Here is a 23,029-nt window from a genome sequence, read left to right on the forward strand (position 1 = left end):
AATCAGAACAAGAGAGCATGTGTGTAGATGTGGATCCAACATACACTGGTGAGGTAGCTGAATCACTTGACAAAAGCCTTGTGTCAATTGGTTGCTCTCCACTGAAAATTGCCAAGTATAGCCACAAACAGAAAGCTGCATATGGCAAAGCAAAGCTGCAACGAGTAGAAGAAACTTTACGTTCTAAAATGAAATTTTATTAATTAATGAAATTTGCTCCAAACTATACTGAGAGAGTGTATTTAACTTACAATTTCTGTTGTATGTTAGTTTATGGCAGTCAGAATCTTTCTTTAGTCCAATTCCTATAGAACAGAGAGGAAGTTCAGCCATTTCTAGATGTCTAAGAACAAACTCATTTATACTGATCTCAAATTGAAAGCAAGTACAATTAAATTCCCTAGTCAACTATTCAAAATATCCAATCCTTGCAAAGAAACACATTCAGTTAATAACATTGGTACATTTTCTCAGTGCTCTGTATTACAATGTATTTAATATAATCCAAGCAATATAATGTTATCTGAACAAGTATGAAGTTTACAGACTCTAAAACTATAAGATATGAGCCACCTGTTCTGGTATCAAAGGTCACCTATTGTGCTGTGTTGATATTGATAAGGCTGGCTGTTGACTGGTGCACAATAGCTGGTCATTGATTGCTAATGTTACACAGTCTTAGATTAAAATCAATTTACAAATAATTAATACTGAGCATTAATTGAAATTTTATTTAAAATTGAGGAAGAAACATGTCTCCTAACCTACTTGAGCCTTATTGAAGCGTTTATTAACCCTCAAATATCAGTTATATGAAAATATATCAAAAATTCGAATTTGGTGAAAATGGATTTGTTAAACCCCTGTAGTTTAAAAATACTTGAGAGACACAGAACAAAAATTTGGAAATATAAAATATGGGTCTTGGGGATTACTGAAAAAAATGTACAAGTTCCTAACTGCTATCCCACATTGGATTTCTTGCTACTGAAAATGGCATGTTTTAGAAATCGGCGAATTTCAAAACCCTATTACAGACAAACTAGGAATAGTGGAGACTTGGTAAAACTGAAATTGGTAGATATTTCTGTGTAGATTTGAATAACATTCTTAGTTTAAGCATTACTGCCACAGGCAAGCTTCCAGAATGAGTTAAAAATGCAAATTTGTCTTTTTAATTTCCTTGTTAAAATCACCATCTAATATACAATGACCACTGAAATTCTAATTTGAAGCTTGTAGGACAAGACATTGAGTCTCTCTGTGCAAAATTTTAGGTTTCTATTTTGCATAATAAAGATTATATTACACTTTGAAATATGTATGTTTTGAGCAAAAAACAAAAAAATCGAAAAATTCAAATGCCTGTATCTCTGAAACTATTGGTGATAGGAAGCTCAAGTGTTGGGGATTAACTTCTTTTAATAGTATCTCTGAGCCCTCCAAATTTCATTGAAATCTGAGATGGTCGAGGATAACCTCTTGTTGATTTGGCATGGAATGACCTATACCTAAAAAACTAGAGTTGTGAAAGCCAGTGAACTCGGGAAGAGTCTCGTCAAGGAGAATGAACTGAACCGGGGTGCTAAGAGTACTAGGACAAGGAGAGCTAGAAATCCATAACCAGAGAAATTAGAAAGCAGAAGAAGTAGAAAATGAAAAATAGCTGGAGAGCTGTAACTGTAGAAGCTGGAGTGAGCAAGAAGGACTCAGGAGTAACTACACTACCGTTCAAAAGTTTGGGGTCACCCAGACAATTTTGTGTTTTCCATGAAAAGTCACACTTTTATTTACCACCATAAGTTGTAAAATGAATAGAAAATATAGTCGAGACATTTTTCTGGCCATTTTGAGCATTTAATCGACCCCACAAATGTGATGCTCCAGAAACTCAATCTGCTCAAAGGAAGGTCAGTTTTATAGCTTCTCTAAAGAGCTCAACTGTTTTCAGCTGTGCTAACATGATTGTACAAGGGTTTTCTAATCATCCATTAGCCTTCTGAGGCAATGAGCAAACACATTGTACCATTAGAACACTGGAGTGAGAGTTGCTGGAAATGGGCCTCTATACACCTATGGAGATATTGCACCAAAAACCACACATTTGCAGCTAGAATAGTCATTTACCACATTAGCAATGTATAGAGTGGATTTCTGATTAGTTTAAAGTGATCTTCATTGAAAAGAACAGTGCTTTTCTTTCAAAAATAAGGACATTTCAAAATGACCCAAAACTTTTGAACGGTAGTGTATAAACTAGGGAGGTGGGAAACGAGCGATGGAGTTCAGACAAGCAGTGAGTAGCAGGACTAAGAGGTGAGGAGTCGAAAAATCCTTGAGCTACGAAACTAATAAACAAAACAGAATCCAGCAAGATCTTCAGGAGAAATCACAAGAACTAGGGTGGTTAAAAAAAAAACACTAGTGAGCTAGGGTTAGTGAAAAATAGGGAGCTAGGAAGCCTGAGACTAGTGAGCTGTGGGACTCCAAAAAGGAGAATTAAGGAGGTCGGAGACTAGAACTGGGAAACCAGAGATAAAAAGAAGGATCTGAGAGAGAAAAAGGAAACGACGAGCACCCTGAGGGGACTGGAGGGAACTCCAGCTAGGGAGCTAGAAGAGACTAGTACTACTAGGGGAACTATGAAGTAGTACCAGGCGTTTGTATCAGAGACCGTGTGTGTGTGTGTGTGTGTGTGTGTGTGTGTGTGTGTGTGTGTGTGTGTGTGTGTGCAGGACGTTAAGAACAGTGCTTTTCTTTAAGAGCGACCACAACAGCCCTCATTTATCAAGCGTAAGAAACGAGTGTTAAAAATAATTGACACTGTGCTCAAGTGGGACTTTACAGGGTGTACAGTAGTGAGGACACACACACACACACACACACACACACGGGTGATTAATGATCACACTCGCGCTCGTTTCCTTCTCCTGAGCAGGTAAAACGCTGATGATGTAATGTGTGGTTAATCATCTCATTGAGATTCGCTGCGTTTGATCAGGAAATGAAAATCCACTCAGAGGAAAAAGCTGAGATTTGTTTCCATCAGAGACTCAGAACAAACCACAGAGAAGATTTTTTGCTGGACTGAAAAGTAATCGGAAGTAACAGCGATTGCATTTCAGTGTGGCATGAGTGCGACATAGTGATGAAAGTGAAATGCAGTGTGACAGGAAGTTATATCCACTTCTCTCACTATGGAAGGGTTCAGTTCAGTTTAAAAAAAAAATCAAAACCGGCTTTTCACTGAAGAGGTAAAGCGATGGAAGAGGAATTAGCTATTTGTGTATTGCATTTCACGTTTCTCCGCCGGTGTGATTGCTTTTCTGTCTGACACGGAACCGTCTCCATCATAAACAGCTCAGGATTAATCGTACAGTGGTCCAGTTAGACGTCTGATTCTTTTTACAATCCAACAGAATGCATTTATTATTGTGTTCACTTTACGTGTGTGTGTGTGTGTGTGTGTGTGTGTGTGTGTGTGTGTGTGTGTGTGCTCTCACAGGTACGAATGAGTGTGGCCGTAGTAACGGAGGCTGTGAGCAGCTCTGTTTTTACCTGGGGAGGAACAGGAAGTCGTGTTCCTGCGCTCAGGGCTACTTGGCGCCGGACGGCGTGTCGTGTCGTGTGTATGACGTTTACCTGCTGTATTCTGAGAGAACGGTGTTGAGAAGGGTTCTCATCTCAGACCTGGGAAATCAAACACGGCACACAGCCCTCCCGTCCTACCAACACGCCGAGCATTTCCAAAACATCATGGCTCTGACCTTCCATTACCGACAGCCCAGAAGCCGCATCTTCATCAGCGACGCCCATTACGGCAACATCCAAGTGATGAACGACGACTGGACGGGACGCCGCGTGCTCGCTGAGAGTGAGTCATGTCACTGAGCACTTAACTCACACTTCCTTTCTCCTCACACTCGGTGTGATTGTGTTCAGTAAGGTTTCCTGAAGAAACGCTAAAGCTGTGAAGAGGCAAAGGAGCACGAGCAGGTTCTCCAACACCACTAATCTTTTTCTGTTCTTGTAACTGTATGAGCAATACACACACACACACACACACACACACACACACACACACACACACACCTGCTAACTTCTCACGGCAGTATTGTGCATCACAGTGCATCGCCAGCTGACAGATCGTCCCCAGAATCACTGAACACAATCACACATATTTCACTACAGTCATATTTCAGGATAGCGGCGGACGATATGACAAAAATATCATATCACGGTTCTCAGAGGCATTTCTCCGATACACGATACGTGTTATGATATGGAGGTTTGCACACAAAATCCCAGTAATGCAGCCGTGTCTTATTATTAGTTCCTCTGTCCATGAGGCCGATGATCTGTTGGCGCGGCGTGGCGCCCGTCGTCCACAATTCAGTTAACTCGTATCATCTCCGTCAGTTCTCCACGGGTTTCCGTTCCTGTTGTTGCGATGAGAAAACTCATCACTCCGCACAAAACTCGGTTGGTGTTTTGGCAAATTTGTTGCTATTGAGTTCCTAATTCGGCCAAATTACCGAATTTTCCAGGCCTTTCACTGGAATTGTATCTCCTCTCTCATTTCTCACCCGAGTTCAGTTCTGATCGATGTTTTGGGTCGATCTTCCCTTGAGGAACAAAACTTGGTCATTTGTTTGTCGATTTTCTTGTAGTAAACAATTTGTTTACCACTTTGTTTATTTTCGGTTAAATCGTATCTCCTCCCTCAGTTCTCGATGGGTTTCAGTTCTGATTGTTTTGTTTGAAAGAACTCGACCTTCCGCACAAAACTTGTTCATTGTATTGTCAAATTTTTGCTAACGAACTGCTAATTAGGTCGACTTAACGAGTTTTGGGCCTTCTCACTGGAATTGTATCTCCTCTCTCATTTCTCACCCGAGTTCAGTTCTGACGGACGCTTTGGGTCGATCTTCCCTCAGGGAACAAAATGGAGTGGTTTGCTGATGTTAAACAGTTAGTGGTGGAGGTCGGTCCTCTCTCTCTCACATCCTCACAGTTCAGTCCTGCTTGATGTTTTGGTCGTCGTGGTTGTTTTGTCGGCAGGCCAGATGACGTTCTGGTTTAAATATTAAATATTTGTATGTAGTACAATGTAGTTTGGATTTCGGGGTAGTTAAAAAAGGCTGGGAAATTAAAAAAGTATTGTACTTCTTCCCACTCCTTTTTCGAACAATGTGCGGTGTTTTGTAATGTCTGAGCTCTTTGTTATTTTATTTTTTTTAATTTCTTGTTTTCTTTCTTTTGTATGTACAAATAGTTACATACATTTTTTATACATGTTTGAAATAAATAAATTCATTCATTCATTCATTATTTAAGGTTTAAACCAGAATATTCTGGTTTAATAATAAATATGAATAATAAAACTGTTTATTATTAATAAATAAATGTATTGTTTATATGTTAAAATGTACAATTTTAAAACTTTAATTTATACATGCAAATATTTAATCCTGAACGTTTATTTATTTATTTAAAATTATTATTTTTTTTTACAGTTTTAAAGCTCAAGTACAAAATTTTAACTTTGCCTCAGCTCGCTCCAGTCAGTTTGTGGTGGTTAGCGCTGTCGCCTCACAGCAAGAAGGTCCGGGTTCGAGCCCCGGGGCCGGCGAGGGCCTTTCTGTGCGGAGTTTGCATGTTCTCCCCGTGTCCGTGTGGGTTTCCTCCGGGTGCTCCGGTTTCCCCCACAGTCCAAAGACATGCAGGTTAGGTTAACTGGTGACTCTAAATTGAGCGTAGGTGTGAATGTGAGTGTGAATGGTTGTCTGTGTCTATGTGTCAGCCCTGTGATGACCTGGCGACTTGTCCAGGGTGTACCCCGCCTTTCGCCCGTAGTCAGCTGGGATAGGCTCCAGCTCGCCTGTGACCCTGTAGAACAGGATAAAGCGGCTACAGATAATGAGATGAGATGAGATCTCATGATCTGGATAATATCTCAGAAAAATGTATTGTGCTATAATTATATGTCACCCAACTCTACTTGAAGGTGTGGTTCTCCTTTAAGGGTTCTTGGTTATGTCTGTTGCAGAACCCTTCAATGTTCTCTGTGGAGTGTTTAGATATCAGAAAGAACCTTTTTTAAAATCTAAAAACGCTTAAATGCACAACCTTTTTCTGAGTGTGTATGATGTTAAAACCAGCAGTTACTGTAAGTGTGCTACTAAAGCCAGCTATTGTGATGTCACAATGATCACGTTTGTATTTGACTGATTAAGTCTTTAGCCCCGCCCTTGTCGACCCCATCACCTGTCACTCAGTAAAATTAATTTTATGTTAAAATCTTTTGATTTCTTTGAATTTAATATTTTGCATGATTTTGGTTTTTATCCTTTTTTAATTCACTGTAAAGTGTTAATGCTATGAGCACTAACTCCACCCCTTATTCTGACCAATCAGGACATTTTAGCTCCGTAACAGCACCGTGTGATGCGTTATCTGTCCTGAGTGTGTTATTACCCTTCATCTGTCACTGGTCTGTTTATTTACATCTCAAAAGATGATGAAGTTCAGGCGCCAGTCGAGAGGTGAAGCGTCTTTGTGACTGAATGTCTGTGCTGAACGTGTGTGTGTGTGTGTGTGTGTGTGAGATGCATCGCACCATTAAAGCTGTCAGGATTACAGCTCATCTCTGTTAATCAATAGCTAATTAACGCTCCACGCCAGCTGCAGCTCGCTGATTTACTGCTGTATCTGTCAAACGCTCGCACCTGGCCCTCTACCTTAAAGCATCGTTACGGCTGTGTCCCAAACCGCACACTGTGCGCACTCTGCACCTCACTACCCAGGAGCTGTCTGCAACCAAATGCAAACGCTTTACACTAAATGGAAATGACACACGCACGCACACAATTTTAGTTCACAACAATTTTAACTTTAATCACAAGAATCTTATTATAACGTCTACTTAATGACCATCGAGGAGGCTTTAATTGCCTTTCGCTTTCTTTATGAATGCTCTATCTCTCCTGTTTGTGTTAATGAGTTGTATTCTGTTCTCTCTCGCGAGTTTGACTCTCACCCATTTATTTTTGATCCTGGATCATAGTCACAAAGATAAGTGGTAATTACAGCAGTCTTAACGGACATTTATCAGTTGACGTACCTCGAAACATCGAGCTAATTAAGCTCAGGAGCACCGTGGCTAATTAACCTCTGGCCAGCGATATACAACATCACTCTCTGTCTAGTCCATATCTTACCGTCGGCCAAGAGTATTCAGCGAGAATTGCTAAATTAATGACAACATAGCCTCTCAATGTTGCTTTGTTTGAGGCTATCATGCACGAGTCGTACTACAGGCTGCTATCTAATGAACGCTTAGAGTAACCCTGTCGTCAGCAGCCGAGAGTCCACAGCACACCGTCGCACCGTCGAGCAGCTCGTTTATAACAGGTTTAGTGATGTTCAGCTGAATTCCATACAGCAGGTGTGTTCCTGAAGAGACAGCATTAACCAGGGTTGCCAGGTTTCAGCAAAATCCTTCCCCAGCTACATCTCAGAAGACGAAGCTAGGCCAGAAATTTCTGCATTGGAATAAAGTGAAATGCATTTTGTTTTATTTGTAGGGAAATGAGGTCATGCAGGCATTTCTGATTATCCTCTCTGTAATCCCCCTTTATCGCTCCCACTCATTCCAGTACATCTCACAGTGGAAATGGTCCAGTACGTCAGACACACACGCACGTCATGCACACACTTTGGGTGACTGTGGAATAATTCTAAACGAGCTCAATTTGCTGTAAAATGTGTGAACATGGCAACCCTGTCATTATGAGTCCTTCATTACTGGTCCTGTCCTCTGCTCGTCCCTGAGCGTGGGGCAGCGTGATTCCTGCCCCAGTGGGCCTCTATTGCCAGTGTTTGTTGTAGTTCCCATTTTGGCCACTAGGTGTGGTATTAACTCTGTGGAGGTAAATGGGGACCGTGAGCACGACATCCAGAAAGGTGAGAAAATCAACACCACGTCGGCTTATATTTTTAAAATTGCTCTCTGGAAAGAGATAATGAATATTTCAGTAATTTAAAACGCATGGAGTTGTGAATGAAGACTTTATGACGTTTAACAGCTGATATATAAAGATATAACGGGGCTCTGTATCACCTGACGCTATGAACGAGACGCTGAGGACTTGAGGCAAAAGTGGGGTGCACCTTCGACCTTCTCACAACCGTTAAGCTTCCTCAGTCATGTCGAGTCAAATCAGACAGGTTTTCATCGCATCAGGCTGCTGCTCAAAACAGATTTAAGGATATATATTTTTTTTCTTTTTTAGAAATGTAGTTTTAGATGTTGAGCATTTCTCCTTTCAGCGATCTCTCAGATTTGTGACCCCTCACCGAATCCAGGGACGCATGTCGGCCGAAACGAATCCGAGATAATCACAAAAAAAGCATTTTTTTTCGAAATTTGTGATTTTCGTTTTTTTCCATCATGTGCAAGTTGAGATCTTGAAGAATGCAATCAGTATTTCAGATAATAGATTGTTTTGTTGGAAAAGCATACATTTTTTGTTGCAAATTGTCTCGTTTTTGTCAGGACTGTAGCCTGCTGGGGTGTGTGGGTAAATTACCATATGGGCCATTCACATGATGATTTAAGTCTTTTGGGTTTTTTTTTTTCGTGAATCAGCTGTATGATATGAGCTGAGCTCATGGCTACTTAAGCTGCATACAGGCGTGTGATTTCACTATGGAATGAGGAAGCTAAACAGAGCGCAGAGGAGCTGAAACACCGCGAAGCAAACAGACACTCTGTATTTACATCGGAGATCACCATTTCTAGCCAAAAAAACCCAACCAAAAGGAAGTGTTCTAGGATTACATTCCATCGGAGGCATTGGTGTGTGCAAGGCGCCGTTTCTCTTTCTGATGGGGTGAGTTTATTAATCTAAGGCTGTGTGGTTATTTTTGCATGTAACGGAGAGTGTTGTAGTTTGGTTACATGAAACTAGCGTTGTGTTAGTTGTGTCATCATCGTGCTATCTTTCTTTCTTACAGTGTGAGTAATTTTTCAACCACAAAACGTTAAAGTATACTTTAGGACTTATTTTTGTACTTCATAATTGTGTTGGGCATACTTTGCATGGAAGGAAAATTGACGTGGTGATCTTTGTTTACATGAAAGTGGCATCGTGCTAGCTCGTAGGGGGTAGGGCTTTCCTTAATATCATGCAAATGAGCACCATTATGTGCCCGCCCTACACCCAGAGTAGCTGAGATGGAAAACTCATCTCATCTCATTATCTGTAGCCGCTTTATCCTGTTCTACAGGGTCGCAGGCGAGCTGGATCCTATCCCAGCTGACTACGGGTGAAAGGCGGGGTACACCCTGGACAAGTTGCCAGGTCATCACAGGGCTGACACATAGACACAGACAACCATTCACACTCACATTCACACCTACGCTCAATTTAGAGTCACCAGTTAACCTAACCTGCATGTCTTTGGACTGTGGGGGAAACCGGAGCACCCGGAGGAAACCCACGCGGACACGGGGAGAACATGCAAACTCCACACAGAAAAGCCCTCGCCGGCCACGGGGCTCGAACCCAGAACCTTCTTGCTGTGAGGCGACAGCGCTAACCACTACACCACCGTGCCGCCCTAGATGGAAAACTTTGAGGACGATTTTCTCCCTTTTCTGTTTTAAGAAGTATACACTTTCAAAAGGCCACACATTCTTCAAATATTGTCAGATCTCCACATGGAAGGCATCATTGGAAAGCTTAGAAACTGTACTTTCTGAATCTGTCAATAACTCAAAATGCCCCCGGGCCGACATGTGTCCCTGGATTCTGTGATCTGCCACATTTGTGTGTGAAGAATTCTTCCACTTTTCAGTTTTCTCTCAAGTTTTTTTTTTTTTTTTTCATGCAGGTTTAATCATGCTGAGAAGGAAAAAAAAAAAGCCTCTCGATTAACACTTGCAGTCTAACGCTTCGTTGAAGCTCAGCCCCTTTCCTCTTGTGGTTTGCTCAGAAAGTCCTCAGATAGAGAGACTCATAATGAGGGAAAACTCTCTTAAATAATTCTTTGTCCTTTTTAGTGCAGCAACACGGCCTTCCGAAAAATGGTAGATAAATATTCCAGGCTAAAGGAATACGAAGGAACCATCAGGAATGGAAAATTAATCTCCTGATTATAATCTGATGATCTCTATGAATTAGCTGTTACTATAGAAACAATAACATATTAGAACAAGTGCGTTAATATAAACTTGTGATTTGCAGCTGCACTACTGTCAGAGCTGCTGTTATAGAACATTAATCAACACCTGACCAATCGGAATGGAGAACCGAACAGCGCTGTGTGTGTGTGTGCAGTCGGATTATTAATGTACGGTGATGATGTATTTTATTCGCAGCCGATTGCTTCAGGACTGCAGGGAACACAGAGATGAAATGAAATTAAAGCAGCGTTGCACAAATCCATCACTCGCTGGACTATTCATTATAGTGGGGAATAAAAAAGTGTGTGTTTTTTCTCATTGCACTGCTGTTCGTTTAATCCACTTCTTCTGACAGCGCTGTCTGCACGAGCAGTCTCCATTCAGCTGGGTTTAATCACGCCGAGAGTGTCAGACAGCCCGGTGGACTCACAGGCAGTAATAACCCCGCGCCGGCCTCACTGTAATGGGATCCTGCAGTGCATTCAGCCTCTCTGTGCTCTAATGTGGAGGAGATCAATGTTTATTGGACGGCAGGCTTTAAAAATGTTGTTTAGGGTCTCACCCGGATTAATAGCTGTAATCGGAGTCAATGGGTGCGTCACAAAACACTTCTACAGAACAACAAAACCCATCACCAATACACCACTGCTGTATTTTTGTCTGGTTCAGATGGACAGATTCTCTGAGGCTCGGATTCACCGTCAGCAAATTAACTCCGGATTTACATCAGAGTTTCTGGGGGTAAAGTTCCTGGTGTTCAGAGTCGGGTTACGGGATTTTCTGAGCTCCTCGTTCTCATTCATAAAATCACCGGGGTGAATTGTTTCGGTAGAAGCGTCCAAGATGGGTTTCTTCAGTAATGTGTAGACCACCGACTTAAAACACACACACACACACACACACACACACACAGTCCCCTTTAAACCTGAAAAACTCAGGGACAGGAAATGCAGAAAAATAAAAGATAAATATAATAATAATAAATAATAATAAGTTAAATTTATATAGCGCCTTCCAAGAAACCCAAGGACGCTTTACAATAGTAGACAAAGAAAAATAAATAAATAAATAAATAAATAAAATAAGAAAAATATAAATAAAAAACAAAAGGTAAAAAGTCCACCAAGTAGGGGTCAGGATGTAATTCCCGTGGTGTAGCAGCCACAGTCCCACCAAAAGGCGCACGAAAACAAGTCCCACATCTCCAGCACCGCCGCCGCGACACCGTCGGCAACATCGCTCAGAACACCACGCCATGGATCCACAAAGCGAGCAGAGAAGCTCCGCCACGCAAAGCGCTGGTGTATCCCAAACCGCCTGCACAGCCGCCGCGACACCACTGAGCAACATCGCTCGGAACATCACGGCAAGCGTTAAAGCGCAGAGCGCTGGACAACCACGATGTAAAATGAGCAACGAGCTCACTGCAGTCCACAGCTGGGAGCGCAGGCATCACCCACAGCCAACCAAGGCCTGGAGGGAACCGACGCCCAAAACTAGGTCCGGAGCTACACCACAACCGGCGGACAAAACACTCAAACAAACATCAAACTACACAAACACACAGAAAAAAAATAGAAAAAGAAATAAAATAAAACAAAAAAGCTCCGGTGAGAAGCGGCAGCGAGAACGCGCACGACGTACTCTCAACCGGAAACGGAAACAAAAAAAAATGCATGATGATATCTGAAAGTGTTGAAATATACCTAACAAGCGTCTCGTCCATCACCACTGTATTACTGCACGAATAACTGTAATTATCACAATAATCACTGGTTTAATTAAAAAAAGCTTCAGCACTCGTTGCTCAGCAGCACATTGAATAGCACTTGATCCAGCGCACACTGTTATTTTATATTTTATTGTAATGTGTGCAGGACGTAGAGATTATTACGCCTTTAATTCATGAATCAGAATCCCACGTAACTGAGACACGCCCCTGTTTTAGACAAACTCCGCCCCCGTGTGTGTAACGCCCACTTAACCCATGGATGGAGCTTCAGTCAGTAATTCTGTCTGAGCTCTGAGTACTGATGTGTGTCAGTTCAGTATTAAAGCCTCAACCCAGGCTCTGATTCGCAGACTTTGAAAAGGGGGTGGAGACAAACTGCCACGTGCACAGGTAAGGGCTGTTAAATTCAGAGTGCTTGGTTAAAAACAAATACAAGTGCAGACTATTTCAATACAGTTCAATTATGTGCACAGGGGGGAGAGGGAGAGAGAGAGAGAGAACGAAAGAAGGTGAGAGGAAACAAAAGAGAGACAGAGATCTGATCATGTCACTGTAATGTCTCCGTACAGGGAACATCTGTCTCCGTGTCTGAGACAGGAGATGAATCATGGGCAGAATTATTCTACTGTCTTACACACACACACACACACGCGCACACACACACACACGCGCACACACACACAGTGTTGACTTTAAACGTTCATATCACAATTTCCTGCGACCTTCCCAAGCCGCCTCTTTAAAAGAACCTCTAAAGGTTATATGAAGAACGCTTAAAGAACCCTTTTTTCTTGCACTGTCTCTGTTCACTGTGCAAGTGTTCAGTACAAACTCTGAATTATTGCTCACTGCGTTCTGATTAATGCATCGAACCTGCCAGGACTTTCAGAGAAGGTTATCTTTGTACTTTTTTTGAGAACTCTTTAAGAGGTTGTTTTATGAAGTAAAGCTTTCCTGTCTTCCTAAAAGGGCTTTACAGCCTGCTTTAGGGCTCTATATAAAGTGTTTAAATATTCTCTGAAGAACCCTCAAGGCTTCCACGTTATCCTGAACGTACAGTTTTCTCACACAAGCTCAATTTATTCAGCTGTGGCTGTACGGTGACTCGCACGTGCCGAAATTAGTTTTATTTTTACACGATTGATTATCTTCTCTTTCTGTACCAGTCGCTACACACTGAGAGATGGTTATAACTATGTAATAAATGTTCAAAACAAAACCGATCAGAATTCAGGGTTTCGAGTTTGCGAGTGTGGCGTTAATAAAACAGTGTGTTGAAAGCTGGTGGTTATAACGCAGTGTATTATTTCGTTTGTGAACTAAACAGATATGTGATTTAAATGTTCATTAAAGCAGTGTGTGTTTTAAAGAGTGTGAGAATAACTAATGGGTGTTGCGATGGAATACAGTCGTTATTACCAATGAGTTAAACGCTAATCTGTCCGTAGCACAATGGTGTGGTAATAGTTGAAAGTGTTTAGAATTCTGTACTAAAGTGCTTATCATGGAATTAGAGTAACAGTGTTTGTTAGTGTGTATAAGCATGTAATAAAGTGTGTGTTAATGTGTAATAAAGCTGTGATGTGTGTGTTTTGGTCAGACGTGGGCTCAGTGGAGGGTTTGGCGTATCATCGTGGTTGGGACGTGTTATTCTGGACGAGCTCCACCAAGTCTACAATCACACGACACTCACTGGACCAGAGCCGAGCCGGAGCCTGGAACCGAGACACAGTGGTCCAGATGGACAGAGATGATCATCCTCACGTCCTCACGCTGGACGAGTGTCAAAAGTGAGTTCATGCTCTTATTGTACTGAGTATCAGCACGGCTCTGCTCACCTGCAGCGTTATTACATTCCAGGCATTTCTCAGACACGCTGATCCAGAGTGACGTACAGCACACCCAGAGCAGCCTGGGGGGCAGGTGGGGGTTAGATGTCTCGCTCAAGGGCACTTCAGCCATTCCTGCTGGTCCAGGGAATCAAACCGGTGACCTTTTGCTCCTAGGGCTGTTTCTCTAACCATTAGGCCATGACTTCCCCTGTTCTCAAGGACACTCTGCTTAAATGTAGTCCGTTCTGTAAACCTGCCCCAGTGTGGTTTGTGTATCAGGTCCTGTCTTGTCGTTCACTCAGTCACATGGTCATGTAAATTACTGAGCTGAAACCAAAAGCAAACTGACCTTGTGATTTGTTTTGTTTTTAAAAATGCAGTGGACGACGAAAACAGAATGTTTAAAGTCGAGGGTCAGGTTTATTCTCCCTGCGACAAAATCAAAATGGACGTCTCTCATCTGCGAAGTTCTCCTCCACTCGACTGCCAAACACAACATATCCAACGGAAACGGTCTGATTTACAGATCCAATCAAATCGTAACTGATTAGAGATTAAAAGGTAACAGTTATCTCCGTCCTGTTCGTCACTGATCCGGATCGTATTTTAGTAACATTTACAAAAGGAGGAGATGAGGAGGAGGGATAGATAGACAGAAAGAAAGAAAGAAAGAAAGAAAGAAAGAAAGAAAGAAAGAAAGAAAGAAAACTAATAATCGGTACTTTGCTTCTTATTGAATGCCAATCAACTGTGTGGGATTTTTTGTTGTTGTTGCTTTGTTTTTTAATCACTTGCCCCGCCCACTTTGTGTCCTGTCACTGGGAAATGAACCATTTTGGAAAGTTTAGTCCAGGGATTCGTCCTGGTTTAGAGTCTCATGGAGTCGTGAGAGAAACATTAAATTCAAAGGTTAAATTACTGCTCAGTGGTGTGGGGAAATACGTATAAATGTTCACTTCATGCTATAACTATACTTCAGAAAAGAGCTATAAGAATAATTCATAGTGCTGCTTACCGAGATCATACTAATTCACTATTCTTAAATTCAAAATGTTTAAAATTCAGGGATATTATAGAATATAAAACTGCCTTAGTAATGTACAAAGTAAGGAATTATAAAGTACCAAGGAATCTCCAAACAATGTTCTCGGATAGAGAGGGGGGCTATAATTTTAGAGGGAAATGAAATGTAAAATTCGCAGTGCTAGGACAACGTTAAAAATGTTCAGTATCTCTATTTGTGGAGTAAAGCTATGGAACAGTTTGAATGTGGAGCTCATGAAATATAAACCAGTTCAAAAAAAGGTATAAGGAACAGATGTTTATGAGGTATAGGGAGGAGGAATTACAGTAACATGCTGTTGATAATATAAGTGTATATATGTGGGTATGGGTACATACAGATATATTATATAAAAAGTGAGTAGTGCATAATTGTATATAATATATAAGCATAATATGCATAATTATGATATGGGTGTCTGTGTACGTATGGATGTGTATAGTTATAGGTATGTGTGTATGTATGTACTGTATATATGTATTGTATGTGTGTATATATGCATAGCATAAGTATTTGTATATATATGATTTGATTTGGTCGATATTATACCATGTTGGTATGTCTTGGTATGTTTTTTGTTGATTTGTTTTCTTTTGTATATATAGTTTATTATGGTGGAAAGTGATGTTTGATTAGCGGTGGTATCGAGGGTTAGGATTGGATAAGTTATTTACTTCTTCCTAATCCTTTCCAAACATTATTATGTTACTGCCTTGTGGCTACGCTATTCTGTTTATGACGTTTTGATGATTGCATTTTTTATTTTTATTTTTTGTTGGTTTTTATATCTTCTTTACTGTTCAGAATCAATCAATCAATCAATCAAAAAAACACAGTTTCCTTAAATGAAAAGTGCAGGTGATGATTTGTTCTCTTCACTCTCCTGACTCGCGGCACTCGTGAAGAAGTTCAGCAATAAAAATGGAGTAATTTGTCATGAACTCAGCTCAGCACACTGGTGCTGCGTCTCCACTCTCACACTTCTGGACTGTTCTAAAGCGTCACTGAGGGTTTCTGAGAGTTTCCTGTTCCAGTTAGTGTTTGGATTTTAAACTCCTCTCGTGTCGCTTTAAACGGACCGAACGCTGTTGTGTGTTCCAGCCTCCGGGTGTGTTTTAGATCAGTGCGCACTTCTGAATGTTAGATCAGAGTTGAGATTTGAGACGCAGCTCATGACGACAATCACGACGACAGCAGGAAGATTTAGAGACCCGGAGACTCGGCCGTGCGTTTAACACTTCATACTTCCACCTGTAAATGTGATGGACAGGACGTTTCGCTCTGATGTGTGCTCGAGTAAACGTTGCTTTTAAATCTTCCAGATGTTCATAAGGTACACTGCTCACGTTACAGCTGCTGTAAACCTCTGTGTCTCATCGGGCCGTATCACGCCACGTTAGTGTGGATTAATTTCCTACAACAGCGTGACACTGGAGTGTTTAATTAGTGTGAGGAATATTCCACTTCCCTTTCACCTACATGTGTTTACTGACGGAATAATGTTCAACTGTTAGAGTCACTAAAGCTTTCAATAATCACATGATGACTTCTGGGTGAAGTGTGTGTGTGTGTGTGTGTGTGTGTGTGTGTGTGTGAGATAAAACCTCAGTGGACCTCTTTCAGGCTGTGAGTATCAGTGTATGGGTGTACAGTATTTGAGCTGCTGTAGGATTTCCAGTTTCATCCTGAGGACGCGTTTCACTGTGACTCTCCCACAGACCTGACTTTACTGCACACATCATCCTGAACTAATGCCGTTGTTCCCTACCTGTGTCTTTCTCTGTAAGATCCGGAGTCACATGTCTGCTGTAAATTCCCGGCGGCTCGTACGGAGCGCCGTCTGTTCCGGGAGGTCAATTAGGAGAGAAGCAGCGTGCAGTAATTAGACTCCATAACACAAACGCAGCGTTCGTTCCCTGTGATTTTCACAGAGCTGAAATTCAGAACACTGTTGGCTGAGACCACACACACACACACACACACACACACACACATAATTAAAGCATATTTTACGTTGCAATTCCAAATACTTTTATCTTGTTGCTAATTATTGTGACTTTATGAATGCTGTAATGTGTGTTATAGGAGATGGTAATCGTTCTGATTCCTGGGCTGTAATTTAGAGTCCAGCGAGTTTACTGTCCCAGGAATTCAGTACAATTAGCAAACAAATAATTAGCTAAATGGAGAATCAAACTTGTAGATTTTTAAAGCCAGGATTTCTCTACTGTAACAGGATTTGTACACTGAAGCATGAACACATTGTTTTGATGCTTATTTTTATGTGAAAGCGTGTTAGCGGCATTAGGGCCGTGTTCCCGAGCGCTGTCTCGCTCTGCAGGAGCATTAATAGGACGCTGCTGTTCACTGATTAACCACATACTGCATTGTCATTGTGTGACGGTGTTAATGAGGCAGCGTCTGCTCCGAGCTACTGTGTGTGTGTGTGTGTGTGTGTGTGTGTGTGTGTGTGTGTGTTACCTGTGTTCACTTATTAGCATAGCAGCCCTTAGACAGCACTGTCAAACTGAAGACTGCTGAAAATCACAAGTAGTGATCTCACCCTCTGTCTCTCTCTCTCTCACACACACACACACACACCACTAACACGCACCTGTTTTTGGAAGTGAAGTGAGATGATGTAATAGAAGATTGTTTTAACTATGAAAGTTTTTTTTTTCTGTGCATTTTTATGAAGCTGAGAATAAATGAATAAATCCGCGCTCACAGATCGAATGCAGAGGAAACGCTGCGTATTTACAGACTTTTACACTGTTAACTCCTCATTAACGTCACTTTCTCAGTGTGTACAGGGAAATGGGTGTCAGACCGAGGTCTTGGCAGAGTACCGGCCGAGCTGTAGGCGAGGGCCGTACAAAAACACCCTGCTCCGATATTTTCCCGTAAAGGCCGAGAAGGTGAGGTGAATAAGGAGTTTATTATACGGCTCTTGTATTTCTAAGATTAAAACAGACGCTCATTATAACGCGGCGTGACGCTGCTGTCAGCCGCCTCAGCTCTGCCACATGGCTGAGTCCCGCGTGCAGAATAATCAGCTCGCCATTTCAGAACTGAAGCGGTTGGCGGTTGGCGGTTTCTGCTCCTCGTTGCTCATTTCTTGAATAACTCACTGACTCTTGTTTGTCTTTTGTGTTTCGGCCGTTTTTGATTCCGTTGTGATTTCCAGTTAGTCTTGTTGTTGTTGTTGTTTGTTTTTGTACACTGAAAGCTGGCACCTTGGAAAGAGAGTCTGTACTCACCCACAGGCATTATGGGAAAATTCCGCCCACCAAGGAACCAATCAGAGCGCACGATTTTGCTGGAAGTAGCTCATGCCGTAAAATAATAAACAGTTATTATTTTATACTTTTATTCATTGAATTAAAAATATTTTATATTCATATATTTCTGATGATAATTCTATTTGTATTTACTGTATCAACATCCAGGTACCGTCACTGCAGCTTATATGAATTTATTTGTTTTATCTGAAAAATAATATTTTCTGTGAAACTCACTCTCACTCTCTCACTCTCTCTCTCCCTCACTCTCTCTCACTCACACTCTCCCTCCCTCACACTCTCACTCTCTCTCTCACTATCTCCCTCCCTCACACTCTCTCCCTCTCTCTCTCACTCACTCTCTCTCACTCACACTCTCTCTCCCTCCCTCACACTCTCACTCTCTCTCTCACTATCTCCCTCCCTCACACTCTCTCACTCTCTCTCTCACTCTCTCCCTCCCTCACACTCTCTCGCGCTCTCTCTCTCACTCTCTCCCTCCCTCACACTCTCTCGCTCTCTCTCTCACTCTCCCTCCCTCACACTCTCTCACTCTCTATCTCACTCTCTCCCTCCCTCACACTCTCTCACTCTCTATCTCACTCTCTCCCTCCCTCACACTCTCTCGCTCTCTCTCACACTCTCTCCCTCCCTCACACTCTCTCACTCTCTATCTCACTCTCTCCCTCCCTCACACTCTCTCACTCTCTATCTCACTCTCTCCCTCCCTCACACTCTCTCGCTCTCTCTCTCACTCTCTCCCTCTCTCACACTCTCTCTCTCACTCTCTCACACTCTCTCTCTCACTCTCTCACACTCTCTCCCTCCCTCACACTCTCTCACTCTCTCCCTTACTCTCTCCCTCACTCACTCTCTCCCTCACTCTCTCCCTCACTCACTCTCTCTCCCACTCTCTCTCTCTCTCTCTCTCTCTCTCTCTCTCTCTCTCTCTCCCCCCAGTCTGATGTTTTGGACTGTGTGGAGTGAGAGGAAGGTGGGTATTATGAGGTCGTCTGTGTGGGGTCGCAGTGTGCGGATGATCGTCGCTGATGGACTGGTGACTCTGACGGGTCTGTCGATCGACCCTCGGGCGGAGAAACTCTACTTCTCTGACAGCAGCGTGGGTTCTGTGGAAAGATGTGAATATGACGGGTCTCTCAGACATGTGAGTGTAAAACACCTGTGTGTGTGTGTGTGTGTGTGTGTGTGTGTGTGTGTGTGTGTGATTTTACACTTGATAAACACACAGCGCCTTCCCAAAGCCCGAGGCCACTGCACACAGAATGATCACTCACATGTGGTGTTTGTTTCGGTCGTTGAGCTGTTAGCGTGACGCTGAGCGCCGTATCGCAGCTCCAGTGCAAAATATGCAAAGTGACCCCAGAAAACACTGAACAGACCAGAGCTGTTTCAGACCACACCCTTATCTTATCTGTACTTAGATACAGTTTCCTCTTCGAGTTCATGTGTACGTTTACGAAACCTCTCATGTCGCCTTCAACACGACGGAAAATCTGTTTTACTCAGAAATGTTCTGATTTTGATTCGTCACCATGTGAATAAAATTCACCTGACAGAGAGCGGCGTCAGTGAGGGGCGACGATGTGAAGGAAACGGCTCCTTCACTGAGTTTATCTCAGTGACCAATAGAAAGTGAGTGGGCGGGGCTGTGGTCTGTTCGCTCAGGAGCTCAGTACACTAATAAAATGAATCACTGGATCACGGATTTTTATTGTCATTGTGATTCACAGCTAAGTTCAGTTTGGCACGCCCCTCGCAGCAATTAAAAGGGATATTAAAATAAAAAAAGAGGATGAAACTCATGAAACAGCTTCTGTTCTGTCACACCGTCGCCTGCTAACACAGCACAGTCACACGGGTACGTTCAGACCTCAGATCATTTTACCCTCGCAGTTCTTTCGGCTCCTGATAACATGCACTGCAAACTTTCCTTCTTTTGGAAATCCCCATGTTACGATGTGACGTGCAGGAAGTGGAGACGTTTCCTGAGCTCGCTGTGAGGGTCATCACACGTCCTGGAAAGCACAGACTTCACACGTCACACTTAAAATGTTCAAAATTAATTATTACATCATGATGTGCAGGTAGTGTAGTGGTAGAGGTTAGCTGGGTTAAATTACGTCAGCTGGTGCAGAACGTCTCCTACAGAGCACGTGAGTGAACGTGTGATCTGTGCATACGCATGGTACACTTGTGCACAAACGCTGATATTCAACACATAGAAGGTTGAACACACACAAAGTTTACTTTTAGTGCAACTGTGTGTGTGTGTGTGTGTGTGTGTGTGTGTGTCTGAGAGAGAGTTATTTTGGGTTTATTGAAGTGTCTTGTGGACGTCAGTGTCCACTTTCGGGATCTGTTTTATTCATCCCACACTCCAACTCCAGGGAGATGTTTTAGAATACATGATTGAAAAGTGCAAAAATGTCATGTTTTATGGAAGTTTAAATAAATACACACACACACACACGCATGCACGCAATCCTCAGAGACTTCCCAGGAGACCTAAGTAAATGCACTTTGTGTTCCGTCTCTTTCTCCATCTCAGGTGTGAAGTCTGAAATTTGATAAAGTTCTAAAAGTCACACGCTGACGCTGTGCTGGAAAAGAAAAAAAAATCAGTATTTTATCATTTTACATATTTAAGAACTGACTCTGGTAGCCAGCAGTAAAATCTGAACTGTAAAAAATCCCAGTCTCATTATTTCCTGTCCTTTCATGTTTAAGAGGCTTTAAGGTCATGAGCCATGATTTTATTTTTTATCCCACACTGAGTTCAGTGCAGCTTTTCACACCTCTTGTTGCCGTTATTGCTCTCCGTCTCCTCCTCCCGCTGCTTTATGTGTTTTATTGGTTCAGGTGGTGATAAAGTCGAGCTCCGTCTCCGGCTTGGTGCTGTACAGAGACTTCCTGTTCTGGTTGGATTGGGAACGTCGGGCCGTGATGCGAGCCGATAAACTCACAGGAGACAATATCACCATCATCAGAGACCAAATTTCCCAGCAGCCTGTGGGCATCACCGCTGTGGCTAATGACACACACCGCTGTGAGTCTCTCTCTCTCTTTCTCACACACACACACACACACACACACTTAACTGCTCCTGTCTGTGAAATATTGAATGAGTTGAGCAGTTAGAGTTCCATCCAATAAATAACTCCATTATACTTATAATCATTACATTCAGCACAGGTCTCATCCCATAATACTCAGAGGAGGTGCAGGTGCCCTTAGTTACTATGGTGATTGATTTGGCTCTCTAGTGAGTCTGCATAATGTGTGTGTGTGTGTGTTCGTTCAGCCTTGGCTCATTGCTCTATTCACTGCACTGCTGCGTGCCAAATGCAGGTCACACACACACACAGCCGCTCCACTCACCACCCTGAGACTCCCGTGTGTGTGTGTGGGAGAGAGAGAGAAAGAGATATTAAAATGTATAGATGTATGTTTATAATTATCTTCCATTTAATGTCATTTAGGCCGAATGCATTTAGTTCTGTTTTCTTTATTGATTCCGTTTAGTAATCTGTCAGGAAGAGTCAGTCAGCAGATGCAGCTTAAGATGTTTAATGCAGAAAACAGTCAAATCCAAAATGTTCAGCGGTACCGTGATCAGGAGCAAACGGAGGAATCAGACCGTCAGCAAACACCGTGGCAAAAAGAACAAAGATACGTTAACCAGATAAACAAACGAACTGAGAAGCAGAATAACGATCCGAGAAACAAAGGCTTGGTAAGTTCAGGTGAGTGTACACGGACTGTTCCTTCACTGAGAGAGAGAGAGAGAGAGAGAGAGAGTAGGGAACTGTCGCTCGTGGTGCTCGTGTTTGGGAAGTGGAGTTGCATGGTCACATGACACACATTCATTTATTCATTCATTGACTTTGTTTATATTGATGTTCTGATGGTGGGTATTTCTATCTGAAGCTGATGCACACACGTCTCTGTACTTGTGTGTGTAACTCTATAACGCCGCAGTGTGCACACACACACACACACACACACACACACACACACACGTTGTCCGGTCCTGGGCACTGGGCGGGGGAGGTGTTTCAGGTTATCTGTCCGTCTGAGACTCCCGAGATCTCCAGAACGAGTGCTCGAGTGTTTGTGGGATTTATAAGGAGTTATCATTATAAGCTGCAGACATCGAGGTGAAATGTGTGAAACGGGTTGAGGTAAGGGTGAGAGTCGTTCGGGGCGGAGACGTCCCTGTACACGCTGCCGGCATCGGGCTCTGCTTGCTTCGGTATGGTTTTTTTTCAGACTCTGTGATTGGCTGAGACCCATCCGTTACTGACAGCCTCGTCTTCTGTAGCTGAGTCATGTGAAACAGAGAGAGAATGATGGAGGGGAAAAGTGAAAAAGGAAAAAGTGCAACAGCTTGAAGGACACAGCGCTGAGAGAGCCGGCCGACCCCCGGGTCAACAAGCTCCTCAGTTTATTTATTTCTCTTTTAAACTCGAGCTGCAGTACTGCAGAAAAAAGGGAACAGTTAGAATCAGAACAGAACCTCCGCAGTCTCTCCACTGAGAGAGAGAAACAGACAGACACACAGACAGAGAAACAGACAGACAGGTATACACAGAGAGAGAAACAGAGAGAGTGTTAGGGTTTGCTGGGATTCGAACCTGGTTCGCTGGTGTGATAATCCAGCAAACCCCCACTAGGCCACCAGGGGGATGACTCAAGTGCAGAGGCGTGAGGCAGAAGTAGAAAAGTACCAAAAAGTTCATTTACAAAATATACAATCCACGGCAAAAAACAAAAGTAATCCAAAAGCTCAGAAGATAAAGGGAAAATAAAAAATATCCAAAAGTTCAAAGTCCAAAAATAAGAAAAGGCAAAAATGCAAACGCTCAGAAGATCTCAAAAAGGTCCAAAAAGAAAGCAAAGTACAAAAACCAC

At 42.5% G+C, this 23,029-nt stretch overlaps 1 protein-coding gene across 1 annotated transcript in view; it reads left to right on the forward strand.

Moving 5' to 3' along the window:
* Positions 1-23,029, forward strand: part of lrp1ba (low density lipoprotein receptor-related protein 1Ba) — a 453,831-nt gene that overhangs the window by 248,230 nt on the left and 182,572 nt on the right. The window contains exons 53-56 of the mRNA XM_060911172.1: positions 3,506-3,874; positions 13,522-13,711; positions 19,058-19,262; positions 20,978-21,164. Coding sequence (XP_060767155.1) covers positions 3,506-3,874; positions 13,522-13,711; positions 19,058-19,262; positions 20,978-21,164 — 951 coding nt within the window. The remainder of the gene's footprint in view (positions 1-3,505; positions 3,875-13,521; positions 13,712-19,057; positions 19,263-20,977; positions 21,165-23,029) is intronic.

The sequence above is a fragment of the Neoarius graeffei genome, chromosome 27 (genome assembly GCF_027579695.1).
Source record: "Neoarius graeffei isolate fNeoGra1 chromosome 27, fNeoGra1.pri, whole genome shotgun sequence".
NCBI lineage: Eukaryota > Metazoa > Chordata > Actinopteri > Siluriformes > Ariidae > Neoarius > Neoarius graeffei.